Source organism: Dasypus novemcinctus, chromosome 27 (assembly GCF_030445035.2).
Source record: "Dasypus novemcinctus isolate mDasNov1 chromosome 27, mDasNov1.1.hap2, whole genome shotgun sequence".
Lineage (NCBI taxonomy): Eukaryota > Metazoa > Chordata > Mammalia > Cingulata > Dasypodidae > Dasypus > Dasypus novemcinctus.
The window spans coordinates 23,087,714-23,103,845 of NC_080699.1; the positions used below are offsets into that span (position 1 = coordinate 23,087,714).

General features: G+C 45.7%; 1 protein-coding gene across 8 annotated transcripts in view; it reads right to left on the bottom strand.

The window, feature by feature from the left end:
- SIK3 (SIK family kinase 3) overlaps nt 1–16,132 on the bottom strand; it is a 277,323-nt gene that overhangs the window by 12,049 nt on the left and 249,142 nt on the right. For 4 of the 8 annotated variants that reach the window (XM_071212345.1, XM_071212341.1, XM_071212342.1 and 1 more), the window contains 6 exons: nt 10,967–11,117; nt 10,080–10,205; nt 9,731–9,816; nt 9,177–9,286; nt 7,853–8,192; nt 6,339–7,231 (listed from right to left, as the gene is read on the bottom strand). In XM_071212345.1, coding sequence (XP_071068446.1) covers nt 6,339–7,231; nt 7,853–8,192; nt 9,177–9,286; nt 9,731–9,816; nt 10,080–10,205; nt 10,967–11,117 — 1,706 coding nt within the window. Of the gene's footprint in view, nt 1–6,338; nt 7,232–7,852; nt 8,193–9,176; nt 9,287–9,730; nt 9,817–10,079; nt 10,206–10,966; nt 11,118–15,248; nt 15,393–16,132 lie in introns of all 8 variants that reach the window. The other 4 variants (XM_071212343.1, XM_071212346.1, XM_071212347.1 and 1 more) reach the window with 2 other exon arrangements.

Sequence of the window (16,132 nt, forward strand, 5' to 3'; positions counted from 1 at the left end):
GGAACGAATCTCTCCCTTGTCTGGGACACCCCAGCACTTGCTCCAACCACATCTGCCTCACTTTAGGTTCTACACAGACTGGTGAGCCTGCCAAGGAGGCTGCGGGACATGGGCCAACTCAAGCCCTCCAGCCTTTCCGGACATAAGAGTCACACATGAGGGAAGAGTGAAAGGAAACTGGAGAAAGTAATTTTAGAAGAAAAACATTTCGAAAGGTATTTTAACACATGGCACTCCAGGGTGGGAAAGGAGCAGAAGGCAGATGGTTTGCGTCATCCTTGCTCTTTCCTTGGTGCCCACCCCAGAATGCTCAGGGAGCCCCCGCTGGGGTGAACTCAACCTCCCGGATGCTGTGGCTGCCACGCGGTGGCTGTGAGCCTTTGGCGATGAGGTGACTAATCTCTCAGTGCCTCAGCGGCCTCCCTGGTAAATGGGGAGCATAAGACCTACTACCTTGTAGAGGTGTTGAGAAGCCAACAAACATATATGTAAAGCACTGGGTGTCCAGGCCATGGAAGGCATGACAGAAATGTCACCCATTCTTCTTTTTATTCCATCCCTAGTACGGTCCATCTGTTGAAAGCTTTTGTCTACGCAGGAGACTTTTCCACAGCATGCCTGATACCACCATCCCGCCTCCGCTAGATGACCCCAGGGTCAGGAGCACCCAGGCTGCTGAGGCCGCCCGCTCTGTGACGTTCTTATAAAGGTCTTTCACGGGGAGCTAAATCTGCTGCAATGCCTACCCCGACCTTGGCTCTGCTCCATAATGTGAACGCAGGAAAGTCTAGTCCCTTCTTCTATCTGACAGCACCACGTTCCTCCCGAGCGCCCCCACCCCACGCCTACGCATGGCCGCCTATGTCAGCCATTCCCCATATGACCTGGTTCTGGTCCTGAAATCTCCCACCATCCTTTTCATTTAGGTGTTAGACAGTGTCCGCCTGAAAGTACAGCAGGCACAAGTGAGCACAAAACGTCTGCCTGGTGCAGAACTCTTATGGGCTAGATGACACCTATTTGTTCAAAAGCTCAGTGTCTTATTGGCTTTCTACACAGCACATCTCCCTCTCAGCGCATAAATGGCACAATCTGAAAGCCTGAAGTCTTTTTTTTTCATATAAATTGCCTTAGAGCAGGGGTTTTAACCTTTTTTCTTCCATGGTCCCTTCTGCCCTGGTTAAGAACCCCTGCCTTAGAGTGAGGCCTTCAACCTTGCTTCTGTGCCTCTGGATCTAATTCCCCTAGGAGCTGAGGTTCCTGTGCTTGACTTTAAAGGGCATGGCAGGAGATGAAGGTGGCTCCAGAAAGGGGAGGCAGAAGAAATGTTTGGTTTCAGGGTTGTGTATTATATAGGCACCCTCATTATTTTTGTTCCCTGAATTGCAACTATGAAGAGTGGTAAATGGCAAGATTTATCAATGATGGGATGGATCTTCCTGCTTTTTGTTTAGGACGAATGCTATGATTCTAAAGGAAGAACATTTTCCTAATCTCCTTCTTTGAGGAAAACAAATGTACTCATTAATTATAAAGTGTTACAAAATGACATGGGGTCAACAATCAGCAAGATGGCAGCAGCGTAAGGAGCTCCTAGAGTTAGTTTGTGAAAACAGGGCATTTAAGTCATCACCCAGAGCTATCTATAGCACCTGTTTGGGGGCCCCAGGAGACCAGAAGAGCATCCTGCAACATCCTTGAAAAAATGAAGAAGACTGCCCACCTGCAGAGAAGATTTGTAAGTAGAGCACTCCACGCCACAGAGGCCAGAGCCCATTCTCCACTGGCGGCACAAGTTGCCTCAGGAGCTGTTCTGCGGCTGGAATTGGAAGCTCCACTTCCCAAAAATGGGGAAGGAAGAGACGGTTGGGCACCAACTTCAGCTACTGATGAGTCAGTTCGGCAGGCTAAAGTACAGTCCTAAGAACAGCTAAAGTTTGAACCTGTCCAACCCAGAAAGAGGCCAGTAGCCGCTTTCTTAACTGCACACTTGGCACAAGGGGAAGTGGAGTGGACTGAAAATCACAGTGCTGTTAGGGACTGGCTTCTTTCCATCCAGGTCAGACTGTAGGTCTAGCAATAAGCCCCAGCCCCACCTCTGGACGGTGGAAGCTGGGGGGGACCTGTGCCAGCCTCTCCAGGAAACTACAGGCAATGCTGCGGAGGCCAGTGATCATCCTACGATGGTGGCGCAGACTGCCTTAGGAACTATTCTGTGGCTGGAGTTGGAAGCTCCATTTCCTAAAAACGGGAGGAAGAGACAGTTGGCCAACAAATTCAGTTACTGATTAGTAAATTTGGCAAGCTAAAATATAACCCTAAGAAGAGCTAAAGTTTGAATCTGTCCAAGTCAGAAAGAGGCCACTAGCTGCCATTTTGACTCTGTCCTCAGCATGAGTGGAAGGCGGGCTGACTGAAAATCACAGGGATGGTAGGGACCAGACTTCTTTCACTCAGACAGACCTGCAGCCCTAGGCTAGGTTTCAGCCTCTCTGTGTAACTGCAGGAACATCTGGCTGGCACAGACTGAATAGTCTGAAGTCTACTGGGGTAACTGAGGTCATTTTGTACCCACACTGCATAGATTGCTGCCCACACCTACAGCTCCTTCCCTGTCCCAGATAGGGGAGAAAAGGGTGTGAAGCTTCATCAGTCTCTCTAGGCAACTACAGTCTAGACCTGAACAACTTGTATTTTTACACACAGGTGTGGCTCAGTCCCTACCCCTGACAAAGGAGAAAGTTGAGAGAAGCTTCATCAGTTCCTGGGGCAATAAGGGCAGCTGGAGCCTCCACAGCTTGCAGCACCAACTACAACCTTGACTCCTACTACACAACCAGCATGAGAGAAAGGGCAAGAATTAAAGAGGAAAACTGCACCCAGAATAAATACATCTAGTAAGCCAGATGCCAAGACACCAACAAAAAATTATAATCTACACCAAGGAACAAGAAGTTATGGCCCAGTTAAAGGAACAAGATAAGCCTCCAGATAACATACAGGAGTTGAGACAACTAATCACAGATGTTCAAACAAATCTCCTTAATAAAGTCAATGAGATGGCTAAAGAGATTGAGGTTATTAAGATGCTGGATAAGCACAAAGAAGAATTTGTAGAAGACACAGGAAAACAGCAGATCTTATGGTAATGAAAGGTGCAACAAATGAAATTAAAATACACTGGAATTATATAATAGCAGATTTGAGGAGGCAGAAGAAAAGGACTGACGAGTTTGAAGAAATGGCCTCCGAAAGTGAACATATAAAAGAACAGATGAAGAAAAGAATGGAAAAAATCGAACAAGTTCTCAGGGAACTAAATGACAGCAAGAGATGTGCAAACATACACATCACAAATGTCCCAGAAGGAGAAGGGAAGGTAAAAGAGGCAGAAGGAATAACTGAAGAAATAATGGTAGAAAATTTCCCAACCCTAACAAAGGGCATAGATATCCATGTCCAAGAAGCACAATGTACTCCCATCCAAATAAATCCAAATAGACCAACTCTAAGACACATACTAATCAGAATGTCAAATGCCAAAGACAAAGAGAGAATTCTGAGAGCAGCAAGAGAAAAGCTATGCAATGAGATTAAGTGCAATTTCTCATCAGAAACCATGGAGTCAAGAAGACAGTGGTTTGATATATTTAAGATTCTGCAAGAGAAAAACTTTCAGCCAAGAATCTTATATCTGGCAAGATTGTCTTTCAGAAATGAGGGTGAGTTTAGAATATTTACAGATAAACAGAAACTGAGAGAAATTGTAACCAAGAGACCAGCTTTGTAGGAAATACAAAGAGTGTGTTACAGACTGAAAAGACAGCAAAGAGAGGCCTGGAAGAGAGTCTAGAAATGAAGATTATATCAGTAAAAGTGTCAAAAGGGTGGTGAAAATAAAATATGACAGATAAAATTCAAATATTTTGGAATAAACTTAATGAATGATGCAAAGCACTTGTATTCAGAAAACTGCAACTCATTGTTAAAAGAAATAAAAGAAGACCTAAATAATAGGAAGAACATTCCAGGCTCACAGATTAGAAGACCAAATATTATTAAGATGTCAAGTCTACACAAATTGATAATACAGATTCACTGCAATCCCATTAAAATTCCACCAGCATTTTAAAAATAAATGGAAAACATGATTATCAAATTTATTTGGAAGGGTAAGGTGTCCCCAATAGCCAGAAACATCTTAAAAAGGAAAAACAAAGTTGAAGGATTCTCACTTCCCAACTTTAAAATCATATGGCCTAGCTACAGTGGTAAAAACAGCATGGTACTGGCATAAAGACAGACACACAGATCAATGGAACCAAACTGATGGTTCAGAAACAGACCCTCAAATCTATGGTCAAGTGATTTTTGACAAGCCTGTCAAACCTACCCAGCTTGGACAGAATAGTCCGTTTCACAAATACTGAGAGAACTGAATATCCATAGCCAAAAGAAGGAAAGAGGACTCCTATTTCACACCTCATACAAAAAATTAACTCAAAATGGATCAAAAACCTAAATACAAAAGAAAAACCATAAAGCTTCTAGGAGAAAATGTAGGAAAATATCTTCAAGACCTGGTGGTAGGTGGTGGATTCTTAAAGAAGCTAAGAGGAGGACTGAGCTAGACTGCTGATGTTTAATGTATGTAGAAGTTTTAATTAACTTTACTGTAAAAGTGTGGAAATTATAGTTGATGGCAACACATTATAGTGAGTAACAGCTGGTTTATAAATGGGAATGTGACTACAAAGGGTAGTCTAGGGATATAAATGCCAAATGAAAGAAAGCTAGAGAGTAATCTAACTTTACTTGCTAACACAATAAACCCAGAGGTAGATGAGAATTGTGGTTGATAGTACAGATGCAAGAGTGTCCTTTGTGAGCTAGAGCAGATGTGTATCACTATTGCAGGGTGGTAGGAATGTGGAGAAGCATAGGAAAAATACAACTGGAGTGACCTATGGACTGTGGTTAACAGTAAAAATGTAATATTCATGCATCTGTGCCAAAGATGTACTGTGTTGATAATGGGAGAGTATGGAAAAAGTGCACCAAACATATGCTATGGACCTGGTAATAGTCTGATGATATCTCACAATCTGTAACAAACGTTCTACCACTGTGGTGTGTTGATAGAGGGGTACTGTATGAGAATTCTGCACATGTGCACAATTATTTTGTAAGTTTACAACTTCAGTCAGAAAAATATATTTGAAAAATAGTAAGAGGGTGGTTGGGGGGAAAATACACCAAATGTAAGTAATATAAGGACTATAGTAGTAAGTTTTTTACAATATTCTTTCATAATTTGCAACAAATGTCTCACAAGAAAGCAAGGTGCTGGCGGTGGGCTGATGTATGGGACCCCTGTATGATGTCATGCATGTTTGCTTTATAAGTTCACAACTTTTACTATACAGTTATAGTTTATGTGTGTTCATGTACAAATGATATAGTAGTAGTAATAATAGTAATAATAATAGATTAGTTGGGGGAAAAATACACCAAATGTAAGATACTCTGGTAATATTTTGAGGATGCTCTTTAATCATTAGTTAAAAATATTTCACAACAATGCAAGGTATTGGTAGTAGGGTGAGGTGAGGTATGAGAGCCCTGTATGTTATGTATTTTTGTTTTGTAAGTTCACAACTATTACTACACACTTACTGTTTATGTACAAGTGATACACTTCAAACATTGTTTTAAAATGACACGGGGTCCTCCACGATGCTGTGATAGTCTGTATTTAGACCACTGATGCAATGATATGTCATAGGCTTCAGGATATCAAGTGCTTCTCTCTCGCACGTGCACACGTACATGTGTTTTAAGCTTCTATATTCTGCAAAGGACCATTATTTCTCCTGCTCTTTTTTCATATAAAGAAAATGAGGATCAGAGAATTTAAGGAACAAGCTCATAGCATTCATGCTAGAGGCAAAAACCAAAATTAAGATGCTTTGACTCTTGGTCCAACATTATCTATGCCAAATCATTATTTCCTTAGCACTAGCTGACATTTTTTTCTATTGCAAAAGTTAAAATCGGTTGTTTTGAAAACAGTCAAGAAATTCTGAATTCCAAGAAGCCATGGTATGGAAATGGAAGACATATAATATATCTTAAGTTTTGATGAGTCTTTTTATTTTGAAAACAGACCCCTTACCCACCAAGCCCCACTCGCTATTCTCTTCTCCCTGAAAAAGGTCCTGATAGTCTTCTTAGTGATGCTTTTTCTTAGGAACACAGACTACTATCTGAGAAAAAAGATAATATCAATTGAACTGGGGCAGACCGGCCCAGGACTTTTACTCTGAAGGGGCTCTTACCTCGGCTGGGTACCTTATTCCTACTGAACGCAGCAGTTGGCTGATGTCGATATGGATGTAGCCCCAAGTCCTGTGCGTGGCTCACAGTTCCTAGCAAAGATTCAGGGTCCCCAGGTCCACCGGTACTCAAGAGCAGGGGGCTGTCATGGCAACCTTTGGTCAGTGTATCTGAACTCTTACTGTCTGGAAAGCCATCCTTGGCCCCGTCACAGGAGCAGTCTTCTTCCATGCTCTCTGACGGCATTAGGGCCGGGTGGCGAGCGTACCCGTGGGTTGGGGTGGGAGGGGAAACCTGTGAGATACATTCTTGCACCCTGATTTGTAGAAGATGCTGGGGGCTGGCGTGGTGGTGGTGATATGAGTCAGCATTTTGGTAAGGTAAAGCCTGGCGCTCTGCCATACTCTGTCCCCCAAGGTTGGGAGCCAGACTCCCAGCGTCCCCTTGGTTCATATGCCTGAACAATTCTTGGTACTCCTGCTGCTGCTGCTGCTGCTGCTGCTGTTGCTGCCGGTGCTGCTGCCTTTTAATGAGCTGTGCAAACTCTGCCGGGGGCAGCCGAATGTCGGAATGGCCGGTGAGCGAGTGCCGGGGTGAAAGCAGTCCTTGAAGGATGTGGGGTACCTGCTGGTGTCTTGTATAGTCTGATGGCGTGGGGGACAGCAGGGCCTGCTGTAGTGCCGACGTGGTATAGTGCGGCGCCTGCTGATGTGCACTGGGAGGGAAGGTGGGGAATTGGTCAAGTGGAGGGACTTTCAGGGCTTGGGTCGGAGGGAACCCCATGCCTGTTGAAGGGCTGTAGCTGCTGGGGGAACCCCGGGACTGGTCCGAAAACAGATGGGGATGTAAAAGCGCCTGGTCGTAGTTAGCAGGGGAGAACCGATTCACGTTCAAGCTGCAGACACAAAAGGGAGTGAGTACCAGGCATCCGTGTAACAAGTGTGCTAGCCTCCCCAGGGAATAGCTGCTACTCTTCCTTAGTAGGGAGCACCTATGGTGCAGAGAAGTCGGGTGACACAGGGAAGATGGGGATGGATCACCTCTCTGCACATCTTGGCTCGCTTAGCCGGTAACTTCCAAGGGACTGAGAACACTCTGTGCATAACAGATCCAGCTCTAGCTTGAAGGTGGCAACCTGGCCTGTTTTAAAACAGCATCTGAGCTAGTAAGAAGCACCCATCTCTTAGGAGATGGACAGGGAGGGTAAGACTAAAGAATAGACAAGGGGAAATGGCATTTTTACAGACTCTCCAGTAGGCCATTTTCTTCTTTGCAAACAGCCAGATAGCTTTGCCATTTTCCTCCTTCGTCTCATTAGCATCTTGCTTCTGGGTCAAGAGGTTGTAAGAGAATAATACTAAGCTCATCCCCCTAGTCTTAGAAAGGGCAAGGCAAGAAGCGTGCGGTTTAAGCGCACAGCCCAGGCAGACTCATTCTCCCTCTGTCTCTCCTTGCTAAAGGGTTTCCCCCACCCAGGTCGCCTGGCTGGCTGGCTGGTGAACAGAGGCAGCCTTACCTGTGGGCCTCTGCACTGTCAGCACTCAGCTGCTTGGACAAAGGTCGGTGCCCATAGCTGAAAGCGGCCATCAGGTTGGTTCGGTGCTGCATCTGCATCTGACTGGCACTGGGGCTGATGGAAATGCCCTGCCCGGCTGAGCCTGCAGTTGTCCCTGGCATGCTGCTGAGCATGTCCACAGGCTCTTGTACTTGGATGGTCACCTGCTGCGACTGGGTAGGCTGCTGCATGCCCAGGCAGGTTAGCGCCACATTGGGAGGAGGGGAGCAATTCTCAGGCTGTTGTTGGAATATTGCACTGCGGGAGGTTAAGCCTTGAAACTGGGAGGGAGACGCAGCACCTGGACAGAAAGGAACCTCAGAGTGACCAAAGGCCCAGCTACTTGACAGCTGGAAATAACAGGACTATTGAGACTCGAACCCGATACCATCTAGAGCAGGGCGTCTCAAACTTAAGTGTGCATGACTCAGCTGGAGAACTTACTAAAACACAGCTTCCTGGGTCCTACTCACAGAATTGGTTCAGTAGGTCTGGGTGGGGCCCCAAGAATTTGCATTTCCAATATGCTTCCCTGGAAGCTGGCCATGGCTTTGACTTTAAGTAGTTTTGGTCTAGGACAGTGCTCCTCAAACTTTAATGTACATACAAATGGCCTAGAAACCTTGTTAAAACAGGTTCTGATTCAGCAGGTCTGGGGTGGAATGTGCTGGAAGAGAGATTCTACTTTCCCTGCTGATGTTGTTGGCCAGGGGACTCTAGTTTGAGTAGGAGGGGCCTAGGGAGACTTGGCAATGGTTCCACATTGTGGGGCACTGCTTAGAGACAGCCAGGAATAGATAAATCCTCAGGGCACTCATCTTTGAAGACTCATGCTGATCAGAGTATACTAATGTTTACCCTCATCTAACCACCCACAAGAGAGGATCCCACATGTATGACAGATAACTGAGCTGAAGCATGACAGTAAGGAAGGTTCTGTTAGTGGCTTTTTATTTGGTAGGGCTGAAGGGAGTTTCATGAAACATATTAATATATCTTTCTAAGTGCTTTACATATGTTAGCTCATTAAATACTATCATTATCCCCATTTTACATTTGAGAATAGTGCAGTAGACAGAACTTAAGTAACTTACCTAACATAGCTTTCACAGCTAAAGAAGTTGGTAGAACCTGGATTCAAATCAAGGCCCTTGGGCCTCTAGAGCCCACACCTTAAGTACTACGTAAGCCTGCCTTTCACATGAGCGGTTCCAGGAGCTCAGCGCTAAGATGGCCAATTCCTCGGGGTGGCATGCAATGGTTCCATCTACACCTGTCCACTCACCGTGAGGCTGGATCATGGCACTGTTCATGGGGGGAGGACTGTTACTGGGCTGCCTGAAGAGATGGTTGTTGGGGTGGTTGGGGGGTGGGCTTGAAGGCTGAATCCTTAACCTTAAAAACAACGAAACCAGATAAATGTAAACCACTTCCCTGAGGTGACAGTACAATCTTGAAGCTAGTCGTAGCTCTACCATACATACAAACAGAAACTTTTTTTCATTGTGATAAGCCTCCCAGCCAGGAAAACATGAACCACAGTCTACTTAAAACTCATCCACATCTTGTTCCCCCAGGCTTCCCAGACAGAGGCTGCGTTCACAGTGGAACTGTGCCCGATCTCCTACATTAGCTATCAGGTTATTTTTATTTTCAGGGCTCAGAAAATGAAGTGGCACAAGAAATTAGGATTCCAGAAAGGTTCCTGAAATTTACACTGTTTTCTCAGGTTTTCAAATAGTTTCTTCCAAGGTGAAAGCTAAAGCCAAGACAATAACCCCCTATGAGTCAGGCCATATAGAGACAATGGCTTAGGCATAAAACAACATGATTCATTACCTCTGGAGCTGGTGGGTGAGGAGGGCTGGCTGATTTTCACATGCAGCCTGAAGAGGTGGAGAAGGCTGAGGAGGACAGATAGAATCCTAAAACATACAGGAGAAAGGAGAACATAATTGCGGGCTTAAGGATGAATCAGAGTTCTTCTCGGGAAGAGAAGAAACAGAAAGAACTATCTGTGGCTGAGATTTAGGCTTTTTAGAAGTTGGATGACCTTTCCGCAGACATGCCACCCATACACATAACTCAATTCCACTTTTTCCTGAGCGATCTCCTCCAAAATTCACAGGCAACTCAGTCTGAGTGCAAACTCCAAACAAGCTGGAGAGAGCGAAGCATGACGGCCTACTTGGATTTGCTGCTGGAGGATCTGGTGGTGCTGCTCCTGCTGGTATAACATATGCTGCTGCTGGGTCTTCTCCAGGGTCCTTTCATCAAGCTGCCCCCCGTACATCTTCTGCAACTGCTCACACTCCTGAGGGGAAAGCAGTTAATGCAGATGGGATGCAGCCAGCCCCACCCCATCCAGGGATCTCGGCAGATGCAGATCTGCCCCAAGGTCTTAGGGCAGAAAGAGCCACAAGAGAATAGTGTCCTTGACGAGCAATGAACCCATTTCTACAGGTACTTGTGTACTGAATACATTCACACTCTGTTCTGCATAAACCAATGGAAAACATCAAGGACGGCCTGTGTCCAAGTGAGAGCGTCCAGGGTGAAATCTCTGTGCAAAGCACATGCCCCTCGAAGCATGGTCACCAGGAAGGCAGAAAGGAAATGAGCCCTCTATAGACACCTGGAGGCATGCCCCTTTCCTTGGGGTCACCACTCCATACCAGCTGGAGAGGGTGCCAGCTGCAAACACTGAGTGCAGGCTCCAACCAGACCCACCTGCCCACAAATGAGCTGAGGCCTGCTGGGCAGCTCAGGGTACCCTTGCTGGTGCTTCCCACTGAAACCCAAGCCCAGAAACTCCTCTCCAAGGAGACAGAGAGACAGGAGAAAAATACAGTCTCTTCATAGGGTAAGCAAGTTTGATCCTGGGGAGAGCTGTACATAACAAGACGTAAGGAAAGATCGTGGGAAAGCTGTATCCTCTTTGCTTGTTTGTTTCTTAACCTCTACAACTGCAGTGCTGTTGACACAAGGGGTAGCAGGTGTAACCCCCCAGGCCTCCTGCAGTACTGGTCTCTGCGACCCATGCTCTCCAGAGATGCCTGCCATCGCTTCCATTACCTGCTGCAACTGTTTGATGCTGCTGTTGTTGCCCATTTTTTCCAGGTGAGCTTTGAAGGCCTGGATGCTTGCAGCCCCATCTGAGAACCGGCGCACAGGGGAGAAACGCTCCGTGGGGAGGTGCAGGGTGTTGGAGTCCTTGTAGGTAGAGCTGAATACATGGGAAGAGAAGGTTAGGGGCTAGGACTCAGGGCGGTGGCCCAAATCACACAGGGACTGCTGTTCCAGGTGAACACAGGGCTGGCTGCATGTGCGCCCCTGCTTATAGGCCAGTTCCAGAGCCAGTCGTTTCCCTACCCTGCTTGTCTTTGGAGGGCTACAGGTGCATATCTTCCATTTCCACCTACCTTTAGTTGGCTTCGTTTCCAAGCCCGATGAGGTCCTGGGATCCAATGTGTCCAGTACTTACAAATAAACTAGGCCACAGGGAGAAAAGCTTCTCTGTAGCCCCCAGGGCCAGGCTGCACAGGAGCTCCTGCTTTTACGATCACATCTCTATCTAGTGTCTTTAGAATCCTAAAATTTGCTGTCTGACCTGAAGTTTTCCCTGAGTAGTAATCTTTGCACGACCAGAGGGAAGCTACAGTCAGCTTGACGGTCAAAGGTCTGGCTTGGAACTCACAGGTTCTGGGCTGGAAAATGGGGAGTGGTGCTTCTGATCCCAAGGGTAGAGGCAGCACATGCTTAAGTAACGTGGGCTGCAAGATCCTGCTGGTACCCAGTCGACTCAAATAAGGGTACCTACTGTGAAAACGAGGCCCTCAGAGCAGCAGCACACACCCAGCCTCCTAACGAAAGAGGAATCACGTGCTCTGTCAGAACACAGCCGGTATCCGACAGACAGAAAGAACAAGCTCGTGATAAGGAATGCCAAAGACAGTATCCGGGGTAGAAGCTAACCCCGAGGACGGTGCCTCATCAGAAGATGCTCACGGGCTAGCGAAGGAGGTAAGAGACTGAGGAGGCAGCACTCCAGCAGCCAGAGGAAAGGATCAGGGTCTCGCATCCAGGGCAGAGGCAACAGGACATGGAGCGGTGGGTGACAACGCTCTAAACTCCTTGCCAGGTATTCATTTTGGACTGAAGCAAACCAGAGCTGAGAAAGCAGGTTAATGAGAGAGTTCAAATACAGTCAGGACAGGGAGGCACTAAGAAGAACCTGCTGACCACGCAGAGAGGTCAGGAGAGTGCTGGCAGCCCGTGCCAGGCCCTGCCCTCTTTTTTCTGAGGATGACTTCTGTTTCAGACTCCACCTGAAGCCTGACACTTCTGGGCTCATGAAATGAGCACACTCGTCTGTTTGTTTCAGCAGCACAGAAGACAAATTATTTCTGGGGACAAAAGCCCGACACAGTGATCGTGGCAGCGTCTTTCAGGAGCACTGCCTCAGTGCTTTCTAGTTCTGTTTTTACTTCAGGTTTTTTGAATTAAAGCAAGCACATATGATTTTCTCCCAAAACTTGGTTCCTATACTTTCAACCTGATAATGGATACACTTCTGATTTGCTCAGGAAACCGTGTTCTTCAAGTAGTCAATACAGTCTACCTATACAAAAACCACTCTCTTCCACCAGAGAAACAAGCCCATGCCCAAGTATTGCCTGCCTTTTCCAGAAGCTCAGGCTAGGACAACCTGATACCTAGGCAGTGCAGCAGAGCAACTTCAGAGGGACAGTCCTGACACAGCTGCACGTTTTAGAAGTACTGGTAAGAACAACTGTGTTTTATTTTTATTAGTAATTGTGTTCAAATGCAGTCTTACATGAAGCTAGAATTTCCATTCCACTCTTCAAACAGGACTTGGCTCCCCACCTAGGGAGAACCCAGCTTGTGTTAGAGAAAAAAAAAATTTCATTTTAAAAATTGCATTAATTTAGGGATTGGAAACGTTGATCAGATCCCTTCTTTGTCATCATGTTGGAGTTCACCTATTATACTTCAGAAGAAAAGTATATATGCTATTAATCATTCCCTCCAGAACATGGCAGGAATGCACAAACCTATCCTGGCCATTCATTTTTACTTTTTACAGCCTTGGAAAATTTTTCCTTTCCATCAAACACCAACCTCAATCTCTCTCCTCTTGCCATAATTTTACAGTGACCCCATCAGAGTATGCCGAGTTGGCACAAATGACAGAGTCTACTGCTTATGAAATATTCTTTTCTTCCAATTCAAATTGGCTTGGCCATGGAAAACCCTGGAAATACTCTACCAAGAGCCTTCACATGAAAATAGGGAATAGATTTCCAGCAGGCAAGGCCTTGACCATGACTGAAGACAGGGTGGAAGCCACACAGATGGAGCTGTGGGCCACTGTGGCCTTCCCTTGGCTACAAATGTAAACAGGATATAGGCTTTGTGACCAAGGCTGACTGGAGCTGTGCAGGTTTTCACCTGATAAGAATACCTCCTGAGAAATACCTAGAATTAAATGAGGATACTCAAAGGACTTAAGCTACATGTGAAACTCTAACAAGGGCTGAACAATTTAAGTGCCAGGCTGTGGGGGAAGTGAGGATGGCAACAAGGAGAAACGAGGTAATAAAGGGTCTTTTAGGTAACAGTTTAGAGCTCAGAGCTGTTGCCTACCAGAGGAAATTTATGAAGGAAAAAAGAAAAGTTCTTCAGTAACTTACTCATTGTTGAGTGAACAATGAGGTCCTGAGAGATTTTCGTCAGAAAAAATATTGTTATTTCTGTGCCATCAGAGTTTTATTGGAGAATCTTCATTCCTGCTACTCCAAGCAGACCATTTTTCGGGAGAAATTATTCGGGGTCACTTATATAAGCTTATCTTCTTCCTTCTCTTAGAGTTCCAACGTGGCACTCGTGTCTTAGTCTGCTCAGAGTTCACCTGCCTCAGCTGATTACATCGAAGCTCAGTGGTTAAGTAGCCACAATAAAAATATTGCGCCACACTTGCCAGTGTGAGCAGGTGGCAAGATTTAATAGCACACTTTTAAATCTGGTTTCCTTGAAATATGACTGCTTTTCTCTCTTTTTTTTTTAATTAAAAAAAAAATTCTCTCCCCTTCTTCCCCTCCCCCATTGTCTGCTCTCTGTGTCCATTTGGTGTGTGTGTTCTTCTGTGTTCACTTGGATTCTTGCCAGGGGCACTGGGAATCTGTATCTCTTTTTTTGTTGTGTCATCTTGCTACACCAGCTCTCCGCGTGTACAGCACCACTCCTGGGCAGGCTGCACTTTTTTTGCATGGGGCGGCTCTCGTTATGGGGCACACTAGTTGCATGTGGGGCTCTCCCATGCGGGAGACACCCTGTGTGGCATAGCACTCCCTGCGTGCATCAGCACCACGCGTGGGCGAGCCCACCACACGGGCCAGGAGCCCTGGGTCTGAACCCTGGACCTCCCATGTGGTAGATGGATGCTCTATCAGTTGAGCCAAATCTGCTTCCCTGACTGCTTTTCAACCTTCCCAACTAAGATTGCTTTTCACTGTTCCCCCCAAAAGACTAAAATAAAATAAACTCTAGCAATCAGTGGGGATTCTGAAAGTATGGTCTGGAAGCTTGGGGATAGCTTAAGAACGGACAGAGCTAAGATTTGTCGTCAGCAAGGGTATTCAAAGAAGACAATAATTTTCTTAGCTTAGCAGAGCGTTATGCCCCCCTGCTTCCAGGCTTCCCTGGATTCAATTTTGGGATGCTTTCTTGGCAGGATGGATAATTTGTTTTTATTTCTTCAAGAGAATGAATTATCAATATAAGAGAGGCTGAACAAAAAGATTTTATCAGAATACTGAAAGAATGACTTCTCAAGCACAAAACTCAAGAGGATGCAGCATCTCTGCTCTGCCATTCGCAAAGGGATGTATTTTCCTCCATTAATTCAAGCTCGTTGTTCAATGGTAACATGGTATGAAATGCACATTCTTTTGAAGTATTCTTTTGGAATACTAAAGGTCAAGCCTAGTGATATGGTGACAAATTCTCCTATTCCAGTTGGCCTTGCAAGCACTTCACCCGCTTGCAGGTCTCAAGTTTAATTTCAGCTGTGAGTCAACGTCTACAAGCATGGGGACTAACCGCAGACAATAAATAGGTCTGCGAGATAATGAGAGGGTAGAATCTCCGATTGCTCCAGGGCCCAGGAGAAAACCTTTGCCCTGCGCGTGACTTAGTGCTGAGCAGCTGTAAGCTCAGGATGGCAGCCGGCTTCCACTTAAAGCCCGGATGCTAGTCACCATCACGGCAAGACCAGTCTGAAGGGTGCCTGTCCGATGAGCCTCAAGGGGCTCACACAGCTCATGTGGCTACTCACCGATGCTGATCAGGTACCAGGTGAGGAGGCCAGACCCGGGAACGGAAAGGCTGCTGTCCTAGCTGCCGCTGTAGGTCCGGTGGGATCTCAGCTGTAGGGTTGGTCATGGCCAGTGTATGTCTTTTGGACCTATTTGCCAAGTACCTGCAACAAGCAGGAGCATATTTCATAGTAAAAAAGACAGACAGGAATATTCCTCAGCAAGAAGCATTAGATGTTAATCCAAAGCAATAGGAAAGAAAGGTGCCAGAGCTTCAAAAGGGCTCATGGCAAACAGATCCCTGACTGGATGAAAGTGAAATGTGTCTAACTGACCAACAAAAGTTGGCTGAATGTTGAAGTGGCTAAATTTTGAACTTTAAGAGTAGCCACTGAAGAGAAGAGAATGCAGATCAAGCTCACAAAGAGGATCAATTTTCCCTACTTAATTCTGTTGGACAAACAGATTTCTTTTCTGCTTGTTAATTTTCTCTTATTTTCCCTCCAAATTTCTAAAATACAAGATGGTTCTCAAAGTCAGAGGAAATGAACCTTAAGGATTGTTCCTGGAGATGAGCCAAGGGAGATATTCAACAGGATTCCACATGTCTCCTGACCCTCCAAGCCTCAAGTTCCAAGACTTTCCTCACTATTACAGTCCCGGAAAAAGAGATCCTTCCATTTAGAGATAAGTGAGTTCTAAAACCACTTCTTCCCTCCTGCCCCATGATGCTAATAATCATCAGAGAAGAAAACCTGATGTTGTCCTCAGGAAACCAACTTTCCCTAGAGGATAAAGAAATAAAACCATATGAAATGGGTAGAATTGTTTTTAGTGGGGTAGAGGCCAGGCAAGAAAACAGAAGAGTTTCAAAAGCTGAAGAGTTCTACAAGCTGATGAATTT